Source organism: Lissotriton vulgaris, chromosome 11 (assembly GCF_964263255.1).
Source record: "Lissotriton vulgaris chromosome 11, aLisVul1.2, whole genome shotgun sequence".
Lineage (NCBI taxonomy): Eukaryota > Metazoa > Chordata > Amphibia > Caudata > Salamandridae > Lissotriton > Lissotriton vulgaris.
The window spans coordinates 193,398,149-193,425,677 of NC_141699.1; the positions used below are offsets into that span (position 1 = coordinate 193,398,149).

General features: G+C 49.8%; 1 protein-coding gene across 1 annotated transcript in view; it reads right to left on the reverse strand.

The window, feature by feature from the left end:
* SART3 (spliceosome associated factor 3, U4/U6 recycling protein) overlaps positions 1–27,529 on the reverse strand; it is a 651,822-nt gene that overhangs the window by 302,039 nt on the left and 322,254 nt on the right. Inside the window, exons 11-12 of the mRNA XM_086943090.1 lie at positions 15,736–15,794; positions 13,641–13,750 (exon numbers count right to left, since the gene is read on the reverse strand). Coding sequence (XP_086799216.1) covers positions 13,641–13,750; positions 15,736–15,794 — 169 coding nt within the window. The remainder of the gene's footprint in view (positions 1–13,640; positions 13,751–15,735; positions 15,795–27,529) is intronic.

The following is a 27,529-nucleotide window of genomic DNA, read 5'->3' on the forward strand; positions in this document are numbered from 1 at the left end:
GTGCTGGAGAGAGGAAAGAGTCACTCAAAAAGTGGCCTTGGAAGCACTCCTCTCATGAAGACTCTCAACGGAGGATTATAAATCTCCCTTTTAATGGTTCCTCGTTGTTTGGTTCTCACGCGGACGACGAAATGTCCAAAATGAAAACAGAACATGACACATTTAAGGCTGTGGGGTTGGAAAAGCGTAAGGAATTCCGAAGAAGGTTCCGTCCTTATGGTCGACGGTCTTTTCAGCAGAGGGTTCACACCCCTCAGTGGTCCTCTCAGCAACACCAGTCAAGGTCCAACTACTATCAGAGAAGACCTGGTAGAGGAAGGGGATTCACAAGACAGCCTCCGCCCTCTTCGAAAACAGCCAGTTAAACAATGATCAATGGCTTCCTCCACGCCAGTTAGCCTCTCCGGTGGGAGGAAGCATCTCTTTTCACCTGGCAGAGTGAAAAGCAATCACAAACGACAAGTGTGTTCTGAATATTGTGCAGAATGGCTATTTGCTCAAATGAAATCCCCTCCACCATCAGTACCTCCACGGGGCATGTTCCTTCAAAATCGCTTGTTGTTGCAGGAGGAGGTCAACACATTTCTGTGAAAAAATGCAATAAAAACTGTTCCAGTTCAACAAAAGGGACAAGGTGTTTATTCCCTTTATTTTCTGGCGCAAAAAAGAGGACCCACCAGAGAATACAGACCAATACTCGACCTGAGACTCTTGAACAAATTCATCCGGACGTTAGCTCTGCACCAGATCTTCCCGCATCTACATCAGGGAGACTGGATGTGTGCTACAGACTTGCAGGACGCCTACTTCCATGTTCCGGTGTCCAGAAAACAATGTGGAAAGAAGTAACCACTTTGGGAAGAAAGGAAGGTCTAGTTCTAAGGTCAACATTGTCCGGATGGACAACCAGAAAGGGAGGTTTGGAAGACAGAGCATGCAGCTCACTCACCCTGCGTGCAGAGGAGGTGGCCACCAGAAAAAGCAGTGAGAAGGCTGAGAGGACAGATATGCAGTGGATCAAAGGGAGCGCACATAAGGTATGTCAGAACTAAGTTCAATTCCACTGGGGCATTATGAAGGGAACAGGAGGAAAAAGATGAGTAATGCCCTTAAGAAATCTATTTACAGCAGGGGACTTAAAAAGAGAAGGCTGATCAGGGAGCCGAGGAAGGCTGAACTAGCCGAGAGTTAGCCCTGACCTGCTGGGCCAAGGAAAGGAGGAACAAGAGAACCTCAGAAATAGGGTCAGAAAGGGGATCCGCAGCCTTTGCTGTGCACCATGCCACAAACTTATTCCATCTGCAGGCGTATACAGTCTTTTTGGAGGGACGCCTGGCTGCCATGATTACATCACAGACTTCGGGAGGCAGGTCAAACAACGTCAACTGCTGCTGCTCAATCTACACGCAAGGAGGTGGAGGCTGAACAGGTTCGGGTGGAGGACCGTCCCCTGCTGCTGGGACAGAAGATCCTCCCGAAGAAGCAGTTGCATCAGAGGATCAATGGCCATGTTGAGCAGCTTAGGATACCAGACTCTTCGTGCCCAATCCGGAGCCACAAGAATGACTTGGGCCCGGTCACGCTTGATCTTCTTCAGCACTCTGGGCAGAAGGGGTATAGGTGGAAAGGCATATAGAATACCGCAACACCACTTGTGACGAAAAGCGTTGCCTAGCGAGTGCCGCCTTGGAAATTCCAACGCGCAGAATTGCTGACATTCCTCTTTGGTGGCAAATAGATCTAACCAAGGCTCCCCCACTACACTGCTGAAAGAGACCTTGCACCACCTCCGAGTGAAGACGCCATTCGTAATCCATCATGCACCTGCGGCTGAGTTTGTTGGCCCTGGAGTTCAGTGAACCTGCCAGGTGTTGAACCACCTGGCATTCGCCCTGATGTTCCAGCCATGTCCAGAGGCGGACCTCTTGACATAGGGTTCACGACCCCACAAGCTTTGTTTGTTGCAGTACCACATGGTGGTGATGTTGTCTGTGAACACCTGCACCACTCTTCCCAGGACAGAGGAAAGGAATGCTTTGAGTGCAAGACGGATCGCCCGAAGCTCCAGAGGGTTGATATGGAGCCCGGACTCCGCCGGAGACCACAGGCCTCTGATCTACGCCTCTCCCATGTGGTCCCCTCATCCCAGAAGGGATACGTCTGTCAACACTGAGTGGTCTGGTTGGAGAAGGGAGATCCAATATTGGTCTGAGGGACCCGTCCTTTTTGGGTATAAGGAAGTATAGGGAGTATACTCCGGTCCCTTGGTGTTGAAAAGGGACTGGCTCTATGGCTCCCTTTTCTAGCATGGATGTTACCTCTTGGTGTAACAGCGTGATGTGTTCTTTGGACATAGGACGGTGTTTGGGTGGTATGTTGGGTGGAGTAGAAGTGAGTTCCAGGCAATAACCATACTGGATAATTTGTCTCACCCACCTGTCTGTGGTAATTGCGTTCCAGACTGGTAGGAATTGTGTTAGTCTGCCTCCGACCGGTGTTGAGTGGTCTGGGGGGAGTGTGAGCTAGTCACTGTTTGGTGGCGGTGGAGGCTCTGGTGTTGTTGCCGCCACGTACTCTGCCCATGTCATTATTGCCTCTATAACCTCCTCTGTTGGAGCCTTTATTAAAGGTGCTCTGGGTATTACTTTTGAATGTAGATGAAGTTTGGGATGTGTTGCCTCTACCTGAGCCTCGAAAGGAGGAGCGGCGAAAGGAACTTCTAGATTGTTGAAACTGAAGTGCGCCCATAGACTTAGCAGTATCGGTATCTTTTTTCATCTTCTCCAAGATGGTATCTACTGCAGGGCCAAATAGAAAGTCTTGGTTAACTGGCTGGTTGAGGATGGTTGACTGCACTTCATTCTTAAATCCGGAAATGCGTAGCCACGCATGCCGGCGTAGTAATACGCTAGTGTTGATGGACCTAGCTGCTGTGTCAGCTGCGTCAAGTGCACATTTAATGAAAGCATTTGTTATAAATTTGCCTTCCTGTATTAGGTCGTTAACTTTAGATTTAAATGGTTCTGGGAGGTGTTGTAGTAAACCTTCCAGCTGGTCATAATGTGCTCTATCGTATTGTGCTAATAGAGCCTGTGTGTTTGCAATTCTGCAAGTATTTGCTGATTGGGATGCCACTCTTTTGCCTGAGGCTTCTAGTATCTTTGACTCTTTGTCAGGAGGGGGAGCCTCTCCGGTTGTTTGTGAATTAGCTCGCTTTCAAGCGTTTGCTACCATTAATGAGTCTAAAGGCAACTGTGACTTAATATAAGAAGGGTCTGTAGGGGCTGCTTTATACTTTTTCCTAATTCTGGGATTGAGGGCACGTGCTCTGGCTGGATCTTTAAATATGTCTGGCACGTGTTTTAGTACCCCTTTTAACATAGAAAGTGTACGTACGCTTTTTTCTGAAGTTGGAAAAGTGTCAAATAGGAAATCCTCTTTTATTGGGTCAGTGTGCATGTCTACATTATGATATTTAGCTGCCCTATCCACTAGTTGGTTAAAGACAATGGTGTCATCAGTAGGCGACTACTTTGTAGGAAATGTAGAGGTGTCAGGGATGGGTTGTGGGTCGTATGTATCATTAGGATCATTTTGGTCATCCCATGTGTTATCTTGTATATCCTGATCCTCAGGTTCTACAAAGCTATCTTGAGGATCGTCCCCTATGTTTTCTGTCTCATCATAATTTGAAGGAGAGTAAGGTACATAAGGCATGTTAGGAAAGAAAGGAGGAGGAGTGAAAGGCCTTGAGAGAGATGTTGCAAAGTATTTCTTCTTTGGAGGAACAGGGGAAGAAGTGTCTGTGTCCAAAGGTCTCTTCTTCCTGTGGTAAACTGTTACCCGTGCTGTTTTAGGGTCTATATACAGTTTAGGTTGTTCTTCGTCCACTGGATCAGGGTGGAAAAGTTCTTCCTCAACTGTCCGTGGTTTTGGCACTGATGATTTTGGAGTAGTCACTTGTTTATGAGTCTTTGGCTCGAGGGCCTTCGGCTGTGGAGCTTCTTTCGGCTCGACTGCTGTTTTTGGGTCGGCGACTCCCTTTTGTTCAGCGTGTTTTGTTGGCTTTACTGCCTTTTTTGGTTCGGTAACCTTCTTTGGTTCGACGACCTTTTTCGGATCGACCGTGTTTTTCGGCTCTATGATCTTTTTCGGATCGACTGGTGTTTTCGGTTCGATACCTTTTTTCGGGCCGACTGGTGTTTTTCGGTTCGATAACCTTCTTCGGATCGACCGTTTTTTTCATCGACTCAGCTGCCTTCTTCGGGTCACCAGGAATTTTAGTGTGACCTGTTTTTTGGAGGTCAACACTCTTTTTCGGCTCGAAGGCCTTTCTTGGGTCGACTATTCTTTTGGGATCGACGACCCTTTTTGTTTCGACGCCCTTTTTTGTATCGATGATTTTCTTCGGCTCGACAACCTTTTTCGGTTCGGCAGCCTTTTTGGGAAGAGTGTAGCTCGTTCCCGGGGTATCAGAAGGCTTGGGTTTGGTCTTCGGAGCCGAGCCGGAAGGCGGGGTCTGAAGGAGTTTGTCGATCTCGGCTGAGGCCTTTAGGCGATGCTTCGACCGGAGCCTTGTCTTGAGATGAAAGCGGGGTAGGGGGCTTGGTGCTCACGGTTTGCCCCGGTGTGATCTGGTCATCGGAGTCCGACTGGTCCTCTACGGTGATAATTTCTAGGTCGGAGTTCGCCGCTTCTGGGAGGTCATGTTCGTCTTCGAAAATGTTCTCCGGTTCCAGTGCCTGCCGCTGCATCTCTTGTCTAGCAGCCCTTCGGTTCCGGATAGTCTTCTTCGACCGGAACGGAGCACAAGCTGGACAGTTTTCCTCGTTGTGCTCGGGAGAGAGGCACTTGTTGCATTCTGTATGTTTATCAGTATGTGGGAACTTGGAGTGACATTGTGGGCACCTTTTAAATGGGCTCCTTTTGATCGTCAGCAGGCCCACGTGGCGTCGAAAAGGCCCAATGGCCTGCGTCAACGACCGGATCGAGATGGAAAGTGTTATCGAGTAAAGGTTTACCGAACGAGAACAATACCGTCGACGTAGAAGGCCTTTTAGCCTTAGAAAGTTGAAAAATTTCGATTCTGAAGTTGGAGTTGAGGAATAGCATCCGAACCCAATGGCGGAAAAAAACAATCTGAAGATGGAGAAGATGCCCATGCGCACTGTAGTCAAGGGGAGGAGTCACCTATCTCTCTTGTGATACTTCGAAGACTCTTCCAGGACAACAAAGTGCAAACATCCGGACCCAACACTAGGCGGCGATCTATGCTAAGATATGAATTCAGCAGCCCACATGCCTCGAACTTAACTGTATCTTTCAAATATATTTGACACTGCAACATTAAGCACGTCTTACATAACATGGGTCTCTTATCTGCTTGGTAATTTGTGAAAGCACTTTCTAGCATTCCTTGTTGGTCAGTCATATCTCTGACACAGTTTTTGCAATACGAGAGGAGGAACCCTGCTTTTTCAGCTTCACGAGGATCTCCTTATACAGCTTTAAGCAGCAACAGTATTAATGCCACTGACTGCCAAAAAAATGTCTCTTACGAGGGTCTAAGAATCAACCGGAGGACTCCCAAGAGCATCCCCATTTTTGCTTTACTTTAATGCCTCCACTCTGCCCTAAGACTTTGTCTTCTCACTTGAACAGTTACGATCTGGGACATCAAACACTGTTTGTCACAAACAACATCCACAAAGTTGTTGGATGTACACAACTGCATATTTTTTTTAACGAAACTGAACCGTTTAAATATTAGGTATGTTCTATTGACTTCTCCAATGGCAGTATTCTGCAAAATGCAACTATCTCAACAGGCGCGTTACATTTTTAGGGTCAATGAATAGTATAAATACCAATGCTTCTCTTTTACTGGGACTGCTTTCACAGGATTTTCAAAGTTTCACTAGCTACATCGGTCCCCAATAGGATCAGTCACTAATGGGTTAGCATTTTGTGCTGAATGCTAATGGAATCCTTCATTTGCACTTATTCTAAGCCTGATTTAGGAAACACTCCTCTGACTTTTGAGAACTAGTAATGGTACCTTTAACATTGCGTCCTTACATTAAACGGTGAAACACACCAATGTTAGATGGAAGCCTCCCTGCAAAGAATGACTGACTCCTATACTTAGTTGAAACTTCATCTCAGTGACCCTCTAGACATTTAAATTATCACTCCTTAGGATTGGGAGCACTTACAAAATCTCTAGCATGGAGTCATTAACGCCTTCATCAATTCTTCATACCCAATATCAGTCACCAGTTAACAAAAGGGCTCATTGAGACAATGCAACCAGCACGTCTAGGGTTAACCATTAACCAGTGGAGATTCACTATTCCTGTGGCAGAACCGGTTTGGGCCAAAATCAGGAGCCTGAGCCTTATCCTACCTTTATGATAGGAGTGAACTCATGCAGCATCTTACATTAGAAACTACCTTGGGCTTAATTCACAAGGACATTCCTCCCCTCAACTTAATACACCTAACACACATCATGCAACTTCAGCTTATCAGGTAGAACCTTCCCAGGTGCTATATTCCTCCCACTCAAAGTAGGATATTCTGGAAAATTGTTTAGGAGTATGCATTTTGAAAAGCAGCGTCCTTCCTCATTTTACTTCTTGCCCTTAGAGACCTGCGTAAACACATATATGATCAAGTTAATTACCTTCAGTAACACTTTTTCTGGTAGAGACTATCTAGTTGCAGATTCCTTACCTTTTGGATATTACCCAAGTGACAGACTGCATCCGGAGACCTTTCCATCGCAGGCCTGTGTTGCGAAAGGTGGTGCCGTGCTGCTCTACACTGACGCCATTCTGCTCTGGAAGTGACATACAGGCCTATATAGGTGCCATTTCTGTGTACTGATGTCAGCCGCTTTCGAGAGTGTGTCCCCCCAGATGCGGAGCCCCAAAAGCAATTTGATAGACCGGTGTGTAGATTATTTTGACTTGAGATCTTATTCATGGGTATAGTCCAATCAACGTTGGTACAATCGATGTAGAAGCTAGGCACTCTTTTTGGGTCAGAGCGATGGAGTCTCTACTACCTCTTAGCGGGGTAAGGTAGAGCACAGAACACTGGCAGGGTGATGGCTTCACTGACGGGGAAGAGCATAACAACTTTCCGTAGACAGGATGCCTGAGTTCGCAGAACAAGGTTATTGGGTACGGAGGAGGTGTATGGAGGATGGAAACAAAGAGTCTTAAGCTAACTAACATTCTGGAGGTAAAGGCAATTAGGAACACAGTTTTGATGGTAAGGAGCCATGACAGCTGTGGAAAGGCTCGACAGGATGGACTCAGAGTTGGCCGGATGCTGTGTCTCCTGGTGCTTAACTACAAATGTTAACCTCGCATTCCCTGATGGCCTTCGAGGTTCAGTGATGCATTCTTTGCAGGTCATGGACTCCAGACACACAGGTAAATCCAGTGGGGATCTGTCACTGAAATTCGCTGGCAATAATCCTTACAGGGTTTAAAACCTGTTGTCTAAGGGGGTGGCATCCCTTGCACACTGTAATAAATTGTGAAGAAAAATCTTGAAGAAATGTCTCTGTGAGACAAGTGAAGCTCCGGATGCATGTCTGGTGGGGTTGAAAGAAAGGAACTTATGTCAGCATGCAGCAGTGGCTCTTAAATAGATCTCACACATCACTTTTGGAGCAGAACGAGTCAGTACGGAGCTGAATAGTGCCACATTCTGACGCACATAAATACTAGGGAAAAGTTCCCAGATCCACTCTGATGCCTGGGGAGAATTCAAAGGGTGAGGAAGTTCCAGCTATCTATAAGGCTCTATCAGAAATTGACAATTTTCTTGCATCAACAGAACATCCCGTCAGCTTTGCCCTAAAATAAATTTTGACTGCCACTATCGATTTGTTGTGTGAAAGCTTGTATACAGACAGTGAAGTACTTGTGCCTTCGTTACCAAAATAGGAGCTAGCTTCAGATAGGACATAGGGAAGACTATCACATAGCAAGCTCATTATGTAACCCCTGGCTGTGACAAACTGTGACTATACCAGCTAGTTTCCACCAGACATTGCTAGTGACTGTCCAGATAAGCATGAGGGTGTGCCACATGCTAAATGGACCTTGCCATCTGTTTCAGCTGTCTTTAAATGCTGAATTTGCATGAAGAAGCTGATTCACAAAAAGATCGAAGACTTCCCAAAAATAAACCAGCATTTCTCTGGTCTACGTGGGGGATGTAGTCATTGATGGAAGCAACAGATGTTCCTATAAGACATCCAAATAATCCCTTTTCCCTCAGCGCATCAGAAAACCACCAAGAGAAATTGGGCTGGCAGATGGGGATACAGGACACTCACATAAGGACTGAGGCATAATGTTCCATAGCACCTTTCCTTTTGCCACTATTTTTCCCAGCAGATTGATGTATTGCATGCCATTCGCAGGTAATCCTATGTGGTGTAAGTCTTGTTCCTTTAACAGTAAACCTGAACCAATTGCTTTACAGCTAAACATCAGTATTCAGTAGCACCTATCTAAATATGATTATTTTTGGCAAATCTTCAAGATTTGTCTTCCATTTGTGTTTTTTTAAACATTTTATTCATAAATTGTAATGTTTTAGTTAAATTTGGTTTGAAAATTTGTAGGTAAGTACCCCTTTTTGACACGGTCACTCCCACTTTTTGCCTGGTATCTGACACAGTTTTGACAGAAGTGCGTTGGGTTCCTGCTATCCAGGTCCACCGTGCCAGATCTCTTTCCCTAAATATTTTAATTGTTCCCCCAAACGACAATACCTTTACCACCCCATGTAAGTCCCTAGCAAATGGTACACCTGGACCTAGGGCAAGGAGGCTAAAGAGAGTCCCTAAGGGCTGCTGCATGACCTACATGCAGACTGTCATTGAAGGCAGATGTGTGCCATGGTGCAGAGAAAAGTGGACACAACAAGGCACAGCTCCTGCAGCAGACCTTACAGCTCTAAGGCACGGTGCACTACACCACAAGTGTGGACATATCTGCATGAGCAGATCGTCCCTGTGATATGAAAGTGAATTCTTAGATATTACAAGTGAACAGGGAAGCCGTTTTGAGAACATGTGCTGGAAACTGGTGTCTACGAGTTCCTCAGCTACAAGATGACTTGACTGAAACTAGAGATGTTTGGTATAACACATCTTGGATTAATAAGCCCCCAATCAATCAATCAGTAAATTTGTAGAGTGCACTACTTACCAGTGAGTGTCTCAAGGTGCTGGGGGGAAGCGGGGGGGGGGGGGGGGGGGAGTGTTGCTACTGTTCAGAGAGCTTGGTCTTGAGGAGCTTCCTGAAGGTGAGCAGGTCCTGGGTCTGCCGCAGTTGGGTGGGGAGGGTGTTCCAGGTCTTGGCGGCTAAGAAGGAGAAGGATCTGCCACCGGAGGTTGTTCATTGGATGCGCGGGACGGCGGCGAGGGCGAGGCTGGTGGAGCGGAGTTGGCGGCGTGGGTGTAGAAGTTTAGTCTGTTGTTCAGGTAGGCTGGTCTGGTGTTGTGAGGTGCTTTGTGTGCGTGGATGAGGAGCTTGAAGGTGATCCTCTTGTTGACTGGGAGCCAGTGTAGGTCTCTTAGGTGGGAGGTGATGTGGCTGCGTCGAGGGATGTTGAGGATCAGGTGGGCGAAGGCGTTCTGAATGCGCTGCAGCCGTTGTAGGTGTTTGGTCGGGATTCCTGCATAGAGTGCGTTGCCGTAGTCCAGTCTGCTGCTGACGAGGGCCTGGGTCACCGTTCTTCTGGTTTCGCTCGGGATCCACTTGTAGATTCTGCGTAGCATGCGGAGGGTGTTGTAGCAGGAGAAGGAGACAGAGTTGACCTGCTTTGACATGGAGAGGGAGGAGTCGAGGATGAATCCTAGGTTGCGTGCGTGGTCCGTGGGTGCCAGTGCTGTTCCTAGTGTGGTTGGCCACAAGGAGTTGTCCCAGGCGGAGGGGGTGGGGCCCCCACTGATTCCAGGGGTGGATTTACTAAAACATGCACCCATAGGTTACCTCAGAGGTGCCCCTGAAAACCTACGAACTATGGGTGTACTGGCTGACTGATGCAGACCAGCCTGCTACCACAGACAAGTTTCTGACCCACTGCAGGTGAGAGAATGCGCACTTTGGGGGCAGAAAGAATGCCCCCAACAAAGTGAGAGGACACCAGGACCAACCGGAACAGCAGAGGACCAATACACAGGGTACCGGATCCCTTGCATCAAAAAGAGCCTGTGAGAGTCCAGTCTGGACTCCCACTACTCCGAGACCGAGCAGCTGTTGAGGGTTATCAGCACCGCAGAGACCCACTTCCATAGTGGCCCAGCAGTCCTGATTTTTGCACCGGCAAGACTGACAACCCCAGGCCCTAAGAAACACACAGCCCACCCAACCTTTCCACTCTGCTCACTAGTACCCCACAGCCAAGGTACCGATGAACCGGCTGTGCCCCCTTGTTCCCAGGACCCTTGTGTGTGCCCCACTGGCAGCTCCCAGACTTGTTCCCAAGCCCCCCTCTGCATCTTGTTTCTAGGTGACCCCCCTTCTCTCCATTGGCTTAGCGCGCGCAGCTACCAACCTGACCAGCAACTCTTCACACGGATGCCACAGGGCAGGTAACAAGAAACTGCAGGTGGTGCTGTGGACCATGGCCCCCTACCACCCTAATTAAGCCCCCAGAAACGAACATAAATAACTGTATGCTACATATGCCTTTTCTCCCCTAAGGAAGCATTGCTGCGTAAAGACACAATGAATTGAACTATTTACTTACCTGTAAAAATTTATATTTAAAAAAAGTACTTATTTGAAAAAAAGTTCTTGATACCAAATTTTATATAAAAAGAAGACTTATTTTTCTAAATTGGTCTAGGATTTATTCTTGAATTAATGTTTAATTTATTGCCTCTGTGAGTACAACAAATGTTTAGCACTACTCTCTCATAAGCTTAAACTGCTCGTCTACACTACCACAAAGGAAAGCATTTATTATAATCATTTTTGCGTCTGTAGACCACTAGGGGTTGTCTGGACTCGACACGGTGTACCTTGTTTTGGTCCAATATATAAAGAGCCAGCTTCCTACAATGTTGAACGTCTTAATTGTCTTTAATATGCGTGATGTTTAGTAGGTTCATGATGCATACATTTCTTTTGGGACTGCTTTGCTTATTAGCCCAAACTGCAAAGGATGACGGGAGGTTAACCTTGGGAAAAATTGTTTTTCTTTTTGGGTACTTCTGTTTAAGCAGGGTGGGAGATTAGTCACTGCTACCTTTTCTCCCTACACAGCTTAACAACTTACATTGAATAAGTCTAAGTCCAAGTCAATATAAGTTTGTAATTAGATTCACAGAAGTTCCTTTTTTTAACAACTAAAATACCTCTACACCACAGGAAAATGAAGCCCATTACAAATAGCACCAAATACCTTTGTAGAAATATAAATCCAAAATCTATCTGACCAAGTTACACACAAACATTTTAACTCTGGTAATTACCTGGGGGCTTTACAAATATCCTTTTATACTGCCAAAGCAATAAAGACCCTCAAACCTTATCTTGAGAAGGAATTATGTACTTGCTCCACCCAGTACTGTTGTAAAAGAAGAGAAAGGATGTATAAAAACTACTAAATCTTTATCTTCTTATTTGCCGAAACATAGTATTATCTTTCAAATTTAAAACTTCAAACACAAAGGGAATTAAAATGTTTCCTATGCTGTTTTTTATGTTTAATTAACTTCTCCTTAAAGCAAACCCCAACAAAACCGCACTACTCCTCTTCCAGCCTAAAAAGAATCGCCACCCAACCCACTACTGGCTTGACAGTCTAATTGCACTAAACTGCAAACATTCTACATCGAACTCAGTCAAATCACTTGGGATTACACTAGCCAGAAGCCTGAATACGAAAGAACATATTAACGCAACTGCAAAAAGTGCCTTCTACACCCTAAAACTCCAAAAAAAAACAATATCAAGGGCATTCCAAAAACCCACCTTCTACCAATAAAGTCCATACTCAACACAGAGGCCAGGCTGATGGAGGGAGATGATTCAATCACATCACTCCCACCCTCAAGAAATTCAACTAGCTACCAATCGAAGCGAGAAGTGTATTCAAAACAGCCTTCTAATACATAAAACTCTCTACTCTAATAATACCACCTACCTTGCTAACAAACTCACTAAAGCTGGAAGAGCACTACGAATTTCCAACACATTTCTTCTTATTCCTCCCAAGTTCAAGAAAACCAAGTCCCTCACTCGATCCTTCTCTGGTAATGCCCCAAGAGGTTTGAATGCCCTTCCTAAAGAAGTGCGTGACAACCAATCCTACTTTCACTATAAGAAAAACTTAAGACTGTCTCCACTCAAAGTCCTAAACTAATCCACCTAAACTACCCAGCCTCACCTACCAAGTACCGCGTTGAACAAACTCTCTGATCACTCTGAACTCGATCTCAACCCCTCATCTGGATACCCCACACCACCATATTCTCTACTAATATTCGCTCCCCTTCTTTATCCTTACCCTGTAAACAAGCCGTTTTTATGCTTCCTTCCCTATATTGTATGACTTCTTACTCCCTATATTGTATGACTCTTCGAGGTGCCTACTGTAAACTATGCACATGTAATTTTTGCAAAGTTATATTTGGTATAACTATTGTAAACAATCTTTATGTAATCCATTTAACTAGCTATGATGCCGTTGGGTTAGTTGCCCAGTAAAAATCTCAAATAATACTAATAATAATAAAATAGAGCTTTAAGCTAGGTTACATTTGGTCCACAAAACTTGAGAAACAATTGCAGTCTATCCTTTTTAAAGGGATGTACATATACTGTCCACTGTAAAAAAAAAAGCTGCCATATGCATATCATGATGTATTCACTTCCCCAGAAAACTCCTACCAATCACGCACCGTTCTCTGCCTATGAGAGATTTCATTTTTGAATACCACGAGGTTCTGGAGCAGTATGCTTTAACACCCTTTTAGGGTAGTAAGTGCTCTATAAATGCAATTACAATGCAATATTCGGATCACTGAATCTCTTGTATCCACACTCTACAAAGCAAAGCTGGTGAACTGTCCCTCCTTGTAACAACTGATTTTAAAAACTGTTACAAACTGAATGTTAACGAAGCAGCAGACAGAAGCTAGCGAACGTAAATAACACTTTTCAAGAATACAGCACTGTGTTAATTAGCCTGTTTCTTTTCTATACATTAGAAATGTGCATATGAAGCGAAAAGGCTCTTTAAACAGACAGACGCTTTCTTGCAGAACACACCAGAGAGGAATGGAACTCGATAAATCCTATGAAAAATAAGACATTTACCACATTACACACTCATTATTATTAGCACTTTAAGGTTGATACAAGAATTGAACGGCAGTCAACAAAATATTTCAATTTTTTGGAGTAATCCTAAAATATATTTAACATAATCTCTAAATATGTGCTTGCTGGGAAACTGTAAACCATATTCTGAGATGCTTGAAGCGTTATTACAGGGCTCTCGAGCAAAACACAAATGAAGTTAGAAACAGCAATTCCAAGTTAACTATATAATTTTCCTAAAAATTGTTCTCAACTATACTCATTTGTGGTAAGACATACCGCTCCAGGTTGTAGTACTCCAACCACATGTTGGCATATTTTGCATTTCCTTTAGTCATGATACTATCCCAGAGCTCTCTGGCCTTCTGAATGTTGTTGCAGTGACGGGCCTATTAAAAATGAATGAGGTTACAATCCCATTTAATTAAATAAAGGCTTTTTATTATAATGTATATAAATGTAGATATTTGTTTATTTTATAACATTTATGTTATAAAATTTATGTTAGGGAATAAGTATTTATTGATAACACAAAGTAGTGGTTCCACAGAGACATTACCACCAAATAAATTAATTAAAACAAATACTCCGTAGGAGTGCAAATAAAACAGGAAATATAGAAATACATTCACCAAAACTATGTAAAAAATAAAAGGCTACTCCATCTATATATTGTTTATCTAAAAAATATATATGGCCATTCAATTCAGCACCCATGTAAAAAAACACATTATCAATTCACAAATTCCGAACACATAAAAACATTTAACAGTAAAACTGTGAAAGCTTCATGCAACTCCCCCTGGATGACCGGACAACAGAATTAGCCTCTTTGATATGCCATAAGCCATTCGGGGAGAGGCACTGGAGTGCCTGTAACAACTTTGCTAAAACCCTTCCAAAATTAAAAAGTGACATTGTCTATAAATTAAAAGTGACATTGTGCATTTAAATCAGCTATAAGGTACTGATGTATAGACCCGGTACATTCATTAAAATTACCCCAAGGACCATTTTGATAAATCTAAAAATGAAATAGAAAAATCTTTAACCTGTAACAAACATTAACTGGTGGCAGAATCATCATCATAGATCCTCCTCATAAGTAGCACAGGTATAAATTATCCATAATTTGGCAATATATTTGTTTCTTGCTGACTCTATCCCAGGAAAAATAAAAACAGGACATGAACTAAACCCTGCATCAAGGCATTATGAAAAAAATGACAGCTTTGGTGGCTTTCCATACAATTTCTTTTGTCCAGCAATTCTTTTATAAATTATATGAATAATTATATTGAGCACAAACTGCCTTAGAAAGGACATCGGAGCCCTGTAAAGTATGTAAAGAGATGTTTTGGGGTTCAACTATTTTACAGACAGTACAGGTCTACAAATCACAACCAAAGACACTTAATTAAACATATAAACTACAGTCAACATCAAACTGTTGTCTATTTCAGCACAAACTGCAACAAACAGACAACAGCATCTCTATCACGAAATGAATTCACATAGAAAACAACAATGATATGCTGCTGTGAGCAGTATGCTGAGGGAAGAGTGAAATATACCTCACACTTTGAGCAAGGAGAAGAATGGCGGAGTAAATACTTGGGGCTCAAGAAGAGCAAGAGACCAGGGGCCGTATTACCTATTGGCATTGTTTGCGCCCAGCGCACCTTTGAAAAGGTGCGCCAGGTGCCAACAATGCCATGCGCCCCATTATGGTGAATGAGCTGCCTTGGGGCAGGCGACACCTTTTAAATAGCGCACCGTCAGTGCGCCTTCAGAGAACTTCTTTGACTCTGCGCCCGCGTCTGTACTATGGAGCAGGCCCAGAGTCTTAGGAATTTTCTTATTTGCTTTGGGCACGCCCCTATGCAAATGAGGGAACACCCTCTGTTGATAACGCTGGCACTTTTAAGTGTGCAAGCGCCATCGGTATTATAGAAGGGGACGCACAAGCGTCTGCGCCCCTTCTATAATACCAAAGTGCCCCGGGGGCGCGCAAAGCGGGCACAAACGCCTGCTGTGCCCCCAGTGCACAGTATGTAATACGGCCCCAGGTAGAATGAAAGGATTTTTTTTTATTATAAAAACCACAAACTCTAGATTGGGCAATTATGAAAAAAAGAACACAGAATTAAGGTAAATATATGCACTTAATTAAAGAATAATACATGGTGCTGCATGGAAATGAATTCACGAGGAAACATTTTCACAGAACACATCTTTAAAAAAAATTGCAAATACCATGGAAAAAACAACAGAGGAAGGAAATAGAGTACCGAATTCACATTCGATACCATAAAATCCTTCCCTGGTCTGCAGAAGGATCTGTTCAGTTAAGTTTGCCTTCCGGAAACATTACCTCAATCCATGCCCAGTTCTGCATTATGGTACAAGATGGATCTCCATTTCCACTGAAACCTGATAACAGAGACATCAAATCAAATATTAAAAACTGTTGAAAAACAAAAACGTTTCAGCAAAGAAGGTATCACGCAGACTATCAATCAATTTCTTCTATTAGAACTGCTGCCTCTTAGACTATCGGCACGTTTCTTTTCTACAACATGTGTCCAGCAGTATATATATGGACTTCTAAATAAAAAGGAGAGTGAGCCACGAAGCATTTGACAGGATCTCCTAGAACAGTACCTCGAAGACCCTTAACCAAGTCTTCACAACCAATGGTGTAAGTCATCACCCTAGGTGTGATATGGTGGATAGAAACATCATCGAGTCTAGTCCCTTGAGTGTCCTGTTCTCCAAGTGACAACGTCCTCCACCAGGAGGATGAGTGTCTGAGTGGTGACAGTGTCAAGATGTGGAAGTGAATCATACAATTATCTCTAGTTCCTGAAGAGGAAACTTGAATAAAATGCAGGGACAAGTATAAGGTGAAAAAAAAAAAACTTCTTTAGGGATGGGAGAGAGCCAGACCGACGCTAGGTGGGAAAGCCTTGCACCAAATCGGGTATAGATTGACCCATGCCCTCCTGATTCCGATGGGGCACACCTATATTCCCCACAAGTATAAGCTAAAGACAAAATCTATATTGAAGAGTTGGAGGCATGTGAGCTGTAGATCACATGCTTTGCATAGCCTGTCATCTAGTCTTGGGTCCGGATGTTTGCACTTAGTTTTTCTTCGAAGAAGTCTTTCCAGTCACGAGGTCGGTGACTCCTCCTTTTGGTGACTTGTGCGCATGGGCACCGACTCCATTATTACATTGTTTTCCCAGAGGGTGATAATGTAGTTATTAAGAGTAGTAGAATAAAGATGTCCATATGATATCACTGCAACAGATGTAGGTACCCGGGGAGGCGGGTGGGCGCATGTGAATCTAGAGCTCTACATGCCAAGAACAGATGAATACTGGGTAAGTAGCATTTTCTGTTTGAGCTGTAGATCACATGCTTTGCATAGACTAATCTCCCAAAGCGGTGGCTAACCTGTAGCTGTTGCAGAGGTTTGAAAGAGTGCACATAGAGCTGCCTGGCCCACACTAGCTTGCTGTCTTGCTAACACATCTACACAATAGTGCTTTGTAAATGTGTGAGGTGCAGTCCATTGTCACGGAACCTGTGAGGCTCAGGCTGACACCAATGGTTTTTCCCGACTGGTGATGCGTTCCTCATGGAATGAATGCTCTTCTCTCTTTGCAGCCAATGGACTCGCCAGGGTGGATTGTACCCTCGACTCCCACACCGGCACCAGATTCCGCCCGTGATACGGGTGGCTCCTTTAACTGGGAGCACTTCCCGGACGACTCCGCCCCTGAACTCCACGTCACAGCCGGCGGCCCTATGACAGAAGAGAGGAACCCGGCGAACAGCGCAGCAGAGAAGAATCCAGAAGCAGCAGAGGACGGGAGAAAGCTAGACTTGAAGAAGTCCCAGCTGGGACAGAGGTAGAGGAAGAGAGCAGTCCGCTCACTAGGCCGTAGACGAGAGAAGCTATGGGGAAGATCCTGGAAGAGCCAGGAGGCCAAAAAAAGTGTGCTACAGCCCGCCATGTTCCCGGAGGAATGTGGCTATCTCAGGTGCGTGCAAGGTTTTCTAGGTGGGCTGGGAAGGTGGGGTGAAAGTCTGTGTTAGCGGGTGAACACCAACTATCCCGATGATCCCAATCACCCTACCTTCACATGTGCACAACTCCTAGGTGCCGAACTAAGCACTTGGTGAACTCTCGCTCTTTATCCCTTGGGAAGAGAACCCCCTAGGGACCCTCCTTCTCCGAAATTCTATTTTTTTGGTTTTACAGAGGTCAAGAATAGCTCTGTGACCAGTGAGAAGATGACGGGAGGCAGACCCTGATCATAAAAGGCGAGGACCAAAGAAGACTAAGATAAATTAACCGGACAGTAGTCTTCTATATTTCTGTTGGCATTTAAAATAAAGAATAAAACGTTTTGTTTCATCGCGAAGGTATGGTTATCTCGCTCCTTTCCAGACTTTCACAACCATGTTGCAGCTTTGCAGATATCCTCTATGTGGATGCTTCCTAAATAAGCCATAGAAACCCCTATTTTACGAGTGGAGTGCGATTTAGGGGGAATTGTCAATGTTCGTTTTGCTTTTGCATAGCATGTTTGAATGCATTTGACTATCCACTGTGCAATACCTGATTTTGAGATGGGATTGCCTTTATGAGGTGGAGCAAAAGCCAAAAAAAGTAGTTTTGTATAACGGAAAGGTTTTGTCCTTTCTATGTAATAAAGTAATGCTCGTTCAACCTCTAAGGGGTGTAGAGCTCGTACTGCCACATAATCTGTTTGAGGGAAGAACACAGGCAACTCAACAGATTGGTTGATATAGCAGGAAGAAATCACTTTGGGTAGAAATTTAGGATTAGTCCGAAGAACCACTTTGTTTTGGTGCACTTGTAAAAATGGTTCCTCTATGGTTAGTACCTGAAGCTCACCTACTCTACTCAGTGATGTAATAGCTATGAGGAAAGCAACCTTTCCAAGTGAGAAATTGCAGCTCACATTTGTGCAATGGCTCAAAGGGTGGACCCATGAGGCTGGTGAGAACAATATTGAGATTCCAAATTGGGGCAGGTGGAAGTGTTGGGGGAATGACTCTTTTGAGTCCTTCCATGAATGCCTTACTAACAGGCACTCTGAAGAGAGACAGATCTTGTCTATTTTAAAGGTATGCAGCTATTGCAACAAGAGGTAAACATACGGATGAGTACGCTAAATTTGAACGCAGTAGATGCAGTAAATAGCAGATGTTCTTAAATGAAGCATCAAGCAGGTTGATTTGATTGTTATTACAATAAATAACAAACTATTTTCACTTTGCTGTATAGCAAGCTCTTGTAGTAGGACATCTAGCCTCTTTGATAATGTTCATGCAGTCCGGCGTAAGATTAAGGTAGCCAAACTCTATGACTTCAGGTGCCAGATCGCAAGGTTGAGAAGATCGGGATCTGGATGTCTATCTCCCCACGGTTCTGCGTGAGGAGATTGGGTGTAAGATGCAGTTTGCGGTGAGGGCCTACTGAGAGCTCCAACAGGGTGGTGTACCATGGTTGACGGGCCCATGAGGGAGCAATTAGGATTAGTGTCAGGGACGCCTGTCTGAGCTTCCAAACCACTAGTGGAATAAGTGGGAGGGGCGGAAAAGCGTAGGCAAATATCCCTGACCAATTCATCCACAGTGCAATGCCTCTGGACAATGGGTATGGATACCTGGAGGCAAAGCTTGGGCATTTTGCGTTTTGGCTCAGGCGAACAGATCTATGTCTGGGAAGCCCACATCTGAAAGAAAGGGAGGAGAACTCGAGGATGAAGTTTCCACTTGTGGATTTGTTGCCTCTGTCTGCTAAGCAGATCTGCGATTTGATAGTCTACTCCACAGCTTTCCAAACTTTTCATGTTGGAGACACACTTTTTGGAGATGCATCATTTTGGGACACAGTAAAGCAGTGTAGAGAGCGAGCGTAGCGTAGCGAGCCTGAACCATCTTAGGGGTGTTCGGGGGAGGGTTCTCAATCACTCTGTCTCCCTGTCTCTCTCTAACTGTCTCCGTCTGTCTCCCTTCCTCTCTCTCTCTGCCTCCCTTCCTCTCTCTCTCTCTCCCTCTTGTCCGTCTCCCTCCCTCTCCCTGTCTCCCTCCCTCTCCCTGTCTCCCTCCCTCTCCCTGTCTCCCTCCCTCTCCCTTGTCCGTCTCCCTCCCTCTCCCTTGTCCGTCTCCCTCCCTCTCCCTTGTCCGTCTCCCTCCCTCTCCCTGTCTCCCTCCCTCTCCCTGTCTCCCTCCCTCTCCCTGTCTCCCTCCCTCTCCCTGTCTCCCTCCATCTCCCTCTCCCCGTCTCCCTCCCTCTCCCCATCTCCCTCCCTCTGTCTCCCTCCCTCTCTGTCTCCCTCCCTCTCCCTGTCTCCTTCCCTGTCTCCCTCCCTCTCCCTGTCTCCTTCCCTGTCTCCCTCCCTCTCCCTGTCTCCCTCCCTCTCCCTGTCTCCCTCCCTCTCCCTGTCTCCCTCCCTCTCCCTGTCTCCCTCCCTCTGTCTCCCTCCCTCTCCCTGTCTCCCTCCCTCTCCCTGTCTCCCTCTCCCGGTCTCCCTCCCTCTCCCTGTCTCCCTCCCTGTCTCCCTCCCTCTCCCTGTCTCCCTCCCTCTCCCTGTCTCCCTCCCTCTCCCTGTCTCCCTCCCTCTCCCTGTCTCCCTCTCCCGGTCTCCCTCCCTCTCCCGGTCTCCCTCCCTCTCCCTGTCTCCCTCCCTCTCCCTGTCTCCCTCCCTCTCCCTGTCTCCCTCCCTCTCCCTGTCTCCCTCCCTCTCCCGGTCTCCCTCCCTCTCCCTGTCTCCCTCCCTCTCCCTGTCTCCCTCCCTCTCCCTGTCTCCCTCCCTCTCCCTGTCTCCCTCCCTCTCCCTGTCTCCCTCCCTCTCCCTGTCTCCCTCCCTCTCCCTGTCTCCCTCCCTCTCCCTGTCTCCCTCCCTCTCCCTGTCTCCCTCCCTCCCTCTCCCTGTCTCCCTCCCTCCCTCTCCCTGTCTCCCTCCCTCTCCCTGTCTCCCTCCCTCTCCCTGTCTCCCTCCCTCTCCCTGTCTCCCTCTCCCTGTCTCCCTCCCTCTCCCTGTCTCCCTCTCCCCGTCTCCCTCCCTCTCCCCGTCTCCCTCCCTCTCCCTGTCTCCCTCCATCTCCCTCTCCCCGTCTCCCTCCCTCTCCCCGTCTCCCTCCCTCTCCCTGTCTCCCTCCCTCTCCCCGTCTCCCTCCCTCTCCCCGTCTCCCTCCCTCTCTGTCTCCCTCCCCCCGTCTCCCTCCCTCTCCCCCTCTCTGTCTCCCTCCCTCTCTGTCTCCCTCCCTCTCTGTCTCCCTCCCTCTCTGTCTCCCTCCCTCTCCCTGTCTCCCTCCCTCTGTCTCCCTCCCTCTCCCTGTCTCCCTCCCTCTGTCTCCCTCCCTCTCCCTGTCTCCCTCCCTGTCTCCCTCCCTTTCCCTGTCTCCCTCTCTGTCTCCCTCCCTCTCTGTCTCCCTCCCTCTCTGTCTCCCTCCCTCTCTGTCTCCCTCCCTCTCTGTCTCCCTCCCTCTCTGTCTCCCTCCCTCTCTGTCTCCCTCCCTCTCCCTGTCTCCCTCCCTCTCCCTATCTCCCTCCCTCTCCCTGTCTCCCTCCCTCTCCCTGTCTCCCTCCCTCTCCCTGTCTCCCTCCCTCTCCCTGTCTCCCTCCCTCTCACTGTCTCCCTCCCTCTCACTGTCTCCCTCCCTCTCACTGTCTCCCTCCCTCTCCCTGTCTCCCTCCCTCTCCCTGTCTCCCTCCCTCTCCCTGTCTCCCTCCCTCTCCCTGTCTCCCTCCCTCTCCCTGTCTCCCTCCCTCTCCCCGTCTCCCTGTCTCCCTCCCTCTCCCCGTCTCCCTGTCTCCCTCCCTCTCCCCCTCTCCCCGTCTCCCTCCCTCTCCCCGTCTCCCTCCCTCTCCCAGTCTCCCTCCCTCTCTCCCTCCCTCTCCCTGTCTCCCTCCCTTTCTCCCTCCCTCTCCCTGTCTCCCTCCCTCTCCCTGTCTCCCTCCCTCTCCCTGTGTCTCCCTCCCTCTCCCTGTGTCTCCCTCCCTCTCCCTGTCTCCCTCCCTCTCCCTGTGTCTCCCTCCCTCTCCCTGTGTCTCCCTCCCTCTCCCTGTGTCTCCCTCCCTCTCCCTGTGTCTCCCTCCCTCTCCCTGTGTCTCCCTCCCTCTCCCTGTGTCTCCCTCCCTGTGTCTCCCTCCCTCTCCCTGTGTCTCCCTCCCTCTCCCTGTGTCTCCCTCCCTCTCCCTGTGTCTCCCTCCCTCTCCCTGTCTCCCTCCCTCTCCCTGTCTCCCTCCCTGTCTCCCTCCCTCTCCCTGTCTCCCTCCCTGTCTCCCTCCCTCTCCCTGTCTCCCTCCCTCTCCCAGTCTCCCTCCCTCTGTCTCCCTCCCTCTCTGTCTCCCTCCCTCTCCCTGTCTCCTTCCCTGTCTCCCTCCCTCTCCCTGTCTCCTTCCCTGTCTCCCTCCCTCTCCCTGTCTCCCTCCCTCTCCCTGTCTCCCTCCCTCTCCCTGTCTCCCTCCCTCTGTCTCCCTCCCTCTGTCTCCCTCCCTCTCCCTGTCTCCCTCCCTCTCCCTGTCTCCCTCCCTCTCCCTGTCTCCCTCTCCCGGTCTCCCTCCCTCTCCCGGTCTCCCTCCCTCTCCCTGTCTCCCTCCCTCTCCCTGTCTCCCTCCCTCTCCCTGTCTCCCTCCCTCTCCCTGTCTCCCTCCCTCTCCCTGTCTCCCTCCCTCTCCCTGTCTCCCTCCCTCCCTCTCCCTGTCTCCCTCCCTCTCCCTGTCTCCCTGTCTCCCTCCCTCTCCCTGTCTCCCTCCCTCTCCCTGTCTCCCTCTCCCTGTCTCCCTCCCTCTCCCTGTCTCCCTCTCCCTGTCTCCCTCTCCCCGTCTCCCTCCCTCTCCCCGTCTCCCTCCCTCTCCCTGTCTCCCTCCATCTCCCTCTCCCCGTCTCCCTCCCTCTCCCCGTCTCCCTCCCTCTCCCTGTCTCCCTCCCTCTCCCCGTCTCCCTCCCTCTCCCCGTCTCCCTCCCTCTCTGTCTCCCTCCCCCCGTCTCCCTCCCTCTCCCCCTCTCTGTCTCCCTCCCTCTCTGTCTCCCTCCCTCTCTGTCTCCCTCCCTCTCTGTCTCCCTCCCTCTCCCTGTCTCCCTCCCTCTCCCTGTCTCCCTCCCTCTGTCTCCCTCCCTCTGTCTCCCTCCCTCTCCCTGTCTCCCTCCCTCTGTCTCCCTCCCTCTCCCTGTCTCCCTCCCTGTCTCCCTCCCTTTCCCTGTCTCCCTCCCTCTCTGTCTCCCTCCCTCTCTGTCTCCCTCCCTCTCTGTCTCCCTCCCTCTCTGTCTCCCTCCCTCTCTGTCTCCCTCCCTCTCTGTCTCCCTCCCTCTCTGTCTCCCTCCCTCTCCCTGTCTCCCTCCCTCTCCCTGTCTCCCTCCCTCTCCGTCTCCCTCCCTCTCCCTGTCTCCCTCCCTCTCACTGTCTCCCTCCCTCTCACTGTCTCCCTCCCTCTCCCTGTCTCCCTCCCTCTCCCTGTCTCCCTCCCTCTCCCTGTCTCCCTCCCTCTCCCTGTCTCCCTCCCTCTCCCCGTCTCCCTGTCTCCCTCCCTCTCCCCGTCTCCCTGTCTCCCTCCCTCTCCCCCTCTCCCCGTCTCCCTCCCTCTCCCTGTGTCTCCCTCCCTCTCCCTGTGTCTCCCTCCCTCTCCCTGTCTCCCTCCCTCTCCCTGTGTCTCCCTCCCTCTCCCTGTGTCTCCCTCCCTCTCCCTGTGTCTCCCTCCCTCTCCCTGTGTCTCCCTCCCTCTCCCTGTGTCTCCCTCCCTCTCCCTGTCCCTGTCTCCCTCCCTGTGTCTCCCTCCCTCTCCCTGTGTCTCCCTCCCTCTCCCTGTGTCTCCCTCCCTCTCCCTGTCTCCCTCCCTCTCCCTGTCTCCCTCCCTGTCTCCCTCCCTCTCCCTGTCTCCCTCCCTGTCTCCCTCCCTCTCCCTGTCTCCCTCCCTGTCTCCCTCCCTCTCCCTGTCTCCCTCCCTGTCTCCCTCCCTCTCCCTGTCTCCCTCCCTGTCTCCCTCCCTCTCCCTGTCTCCCTCCCTGTCTCCCTCCCTGTCTCCCTCCCTCTCCCTGTCTCCCTCCCTCCCTCTCCCTGTCTCCCTCCCTCCCTCTCCCTGTCTCCCTCCCTCTCCCTCCCTGTCTCCCTCCCTCCCTCCCTCTCCCTGTCTCCCTCCCTCTCCCTCCCTGTCTCCCTCCCTCCCTCCCTCTCCCTGTCTCCCTCCCTCTCTCTCCCTGTCTCCCTCCCTCTCCCTCCCTCTCCCCCTCCCTCTCCCTGTCTCCCTCCCTCTCCCTGTCTCCCTCCCTCTCCCTCCCTCTCCCGGTCTCCCTCCCTCTCCCTGTCTCCCTCCCTCCCTCTCCCTCTCCCTGTCTCCCTCCCTCTCCCTCCCTCTCCCTCCCTCTCCCTCTCCCTCCCTCTCCCTCTCCCCGTCTCCCTCCCTCTCCCCGTCTCCCTCCCTCTCCCCGTCTCCCTCCCTCTCCCTCCCTCTCCCTCCCTCTGCCTGTCTCCCTCCCTCTCCACGTCTCGCTGTCTCCCTCCCTCTGTCTCCCTCCCTCTGTCTCCCTCCCTCTGTCTCCCTCCCTCTGTCTCCCTCCCTCTGTCTCCCTCCCTCTGTCTCCCTCCCTCTGTCTCCCTCCCTCTGTCTCCCTCCCTCTGTCTCCCTCCCTCTGTCTCCCTCCCTCTGTCTCCATCCCTCTGTCTCCATCCCTCTGTCTCCATCCCTCTGTCTCCATCCCTCTGTCTCCATCCCTCTGTCTCCATCCCTCTGTCTCCATCCCTCTGTCTCCATCCCTCTGTCTCCATCCCTCTGTCTCCATCCCTCTGTCTCCATCCCTCTGTCTCCATCCCTCTGTCTCCATCCCTCTGTCTCCATCCCTCTGTCTCCATCCCTCTGTCTCCATCCCTCTGTCTCCATCCCTCTGTCTCCATCCCTTTGTCGCCCTCCTCCCTCTGTCTGTGTCCCTCTGTCTGTGTCCCTCTGTCTGTGTCCCTCTGTCTGTGCCCCTCTGTCTGTGCCCCTCTGTCTGTGCCCCTCTGTCTGTGCCCCTCTGTCTGTGCCCCTCTGTCTGTGCCCCTCTGTCTGTGCCCCTCTGTCTGTGTCCCTCTGTCTGTGTCCCTCTGTCTGTGTCCCTCTGTCTGTGTCCCTCTGTCTGTGTCCCTCTGTCTGTGTCCCTCTGTCTGTGTCCCTCTGTCTGTGTCCCTTTGTCTCCCTCCCTCCCTGTCTCCCTCCCTCCCTGTCTCCCTCCCTCCCTGTCTCCCTCCCTCCCTGTCTCCCTCCCTCCCTGTCTCCCTCCCTCCCTGTCTCCCTCCCTCCCTGTCTCCCTCCCTCTGTCTCCCTCGCTCTGTCTCCCTCGCTCTGTCTCCCTCTCCCTGTCTCCCTCCCTCTCCCTGTCTCCCTCCCTCTCCCTGTCTCCCTCCCTGTCTCCCTCCCTCTCCCTGTCTCCCTCCCTGTCTCCCTCCCTCTCCCTGTCTCCCTCCCTGTCTCCCTCCCTCTCCCTGTCTCCCTCCCTGTCTCCCTCCCTGTCTCCCTCCCTCTCCCTGTCTCCCTCCCTCTCCCTGTCTCCCTCCCTCTCCCTGTCTCCCTCCCTCCCTCTCCCTGTCTCCCTCCCTCTCCTTCCCTGTCTCCCTCCCTCTCCCTCCCTCTCCCTGTCTCCCTCCCTCTGTCTCCCTCCCTCTCCCTGTCTCTCTCCCTGTCTCCCTCCCTCTCCCTCCCTCTCCCTCCCTGTCTCCCTCTCCCTGTCTCCCTCCCTGTCTCCCTCCCTCTGTCTCCCTCCCTCTCCCTGTCTCCCTCCCTCTGTCTCCCTCCCTCTCCCTGTCTCCCTCCCTCTCCCTCCCTCTCCCTGTCTCCCTCCCTCTCCCTCCCTCTCCCTGTCTCCCTCCCTCTCCCTGTCTCCCTCCCTCTCCACGTCTCCCTCCCTCTCCACGTCTCCCTCCCTCTCCCTGTCTCCCTCCCTACGTCTCCCTGTCTCCCCGTCTCCCTCCCTCTCCACGTCTCCCTGCCTCTGTCTCCCTCCCTCTGTCTCCCTCCCTCTGTCTCCCTCCCTCTGTCTCCCTCCCTCTGTCTCCCTCCCTCTGTCTCCCTCCCTCTGTCTCCTTCCCTCTGTCTCCCTCCCTCTGTCTCCCTCCCTCTGTCTCCCTCCCTCTGTCTCCCTCCCTCTGTCTCCCTCCCTCTGTCTCCCTCTCCCTGTCTCCCTCCCTCTCCCTGTCTCCCTCCCTCTCCCTGTCTCCCTCCCTCTCCCTGTCTCCCTCCCTCTCCACGTCTCCCTCCCTCTCCACGTCTCCCTCCCTCTCCCTGTCTCCCTCCCTACGTCTCCCTGTCTCCCCGTCTCCCTCCCTCTCCACGTCTCCCTGCCTCTGTCTCCCTCCCTCTGTCTCCCTCCCTCTGTCTCCCTCCCTCTGTCTCCCTCCCTCTGTCTCCCTCCCTCTGTCTCCCTCCCTCTGTCTCCCTCCCTCTGTCTCCCTCCCTCTGTCTCCCTCCCTCTGTCTCCCTCCCTCTGTCTCCCTCCCTCTGTCTCCCTCCCTCTGTCTCCCTCCCTCTGTCTCCCTCCCTCTGTCTCCCTCTCCCTGTCTCCCTCTCCCTGTCTCCCTCTCCCTGTCTCCCTCTCCCTGTCTCCCTCTCCCTGTCTCCCTCTCCCTGTCTCCCTCTCCCTCCGTCTGTCTACCCAAGACTTCCTCCCTCTGTCTACCCCAGACCCCCTCCCTCTGTGTCCCTCTCTAGCTGTCTCCCACGGTTTCCCTCTCTCTCTGTCCCCCTGCCTCCCTCTGTCTGTCTCCCTCTCTGTCTCCCTCTCTCTCTGTCTTCCTATCTCTATCGGTCTCCCTCCCTCTATCGGTCTCCCTCCCTCTATCTGTCTCCCTCCCTCTATCTGTCTCCCTCCCTCTATCTGTCTCCCTCCCTCTATCTGTCTCCCTCCCTCTATCTGTCTCCCTCCCTCTATCTGTCTCCCTCCCTCTATCTGTCTCCCTCCCTCTATCTGTCTCCCTCCCTCTGTCTCCCTCCCTCTATCGGTCTCCCTCCCTCTATCGGTCTCCCTCCCCCTCCCTCTATCTGTCTCCCTCCCTCTGCCTCTCACCCTCTGTCACCTCACCCTAGCTTTTGGTGCAGATGTAATTCGAAGAACACAGATGTCTACTGTTTCTCCTTAACGGAGGTAGCTTAAGTCTGAAACATTTTTAAGAATCAAATGAGGTTTCATTCAAACTAACATTCCCTTTAACTCTAAAATGAGTATTGGCAAAGCCGTGCCAGTTCAGAAAGGTACCACATTGTGCAAATTGCCCTTAGCATCTGCTAATATGCTGGCAAGAATAGCACATACTTTTTCTTTTTAATCTCATGATTAATCACCAGTCCAACAGAATTTATTCAAGGACAAAAGTCACATGCTACATTTTCGAAAAGACTTGTGTCCTACAATGGGACATAAAATAAAAGTTGGAAATACAGCATAAAATCAAGAATGTGCAAGCACCACAGTACATGCTATTACACATGGATGCTAATAACGTTTCACTTTCCACCATTTACTTCGTGACACTCTTTTAAAGGAATGCTTCTTAATTAGCAGCAGTTTTGTGCTAAGTGCCCTTAATAATGGTGTCATCTCGCGACACACCCACCATTTGCAGGCGACACAGTACTGTGTCGAGACACACAGTTTGGAAAGCTCTGGTCTACTCCTTGAAGGTGTTCCGCGAGGAGATTCATTTTATGACGTATGGCCCACCTCCAGCTGGTCTGGGCTAGTTGTGACAGCTGGAGCAAGTGTGTTCCCCCGTTTTTTTTATGTAATACATTGCTGTCATGTGGTCTGTGCATCTGAGGACAGCTTTGCCTACCCAGTGAACTCGAAAGGCTTTGAGCGCTAGAAATTTCGCTAGAAGCTCTAGATGATTTATGCGAACCTGTTTTTGCTGCAGGCTCCACATGCCCTGAATTGATTGAGTTTGGAGATGAGCTCCCCAACCAGTGAGCGATACGTCTGCTGTTAGCACGGTCTGTGAATTGGGTCGATGAAGGGCTGCCCTTTGGAAAGGTTTTGGAGATTCCATCACTGCAGAGAGCGATGAGTGTGGCCGTCCACCAACACTAGATCTGATAACTGACCCTGAGTCTGATTCCACTGGCATGCTAAGAATTCCTGAAGGGGACGCATTCG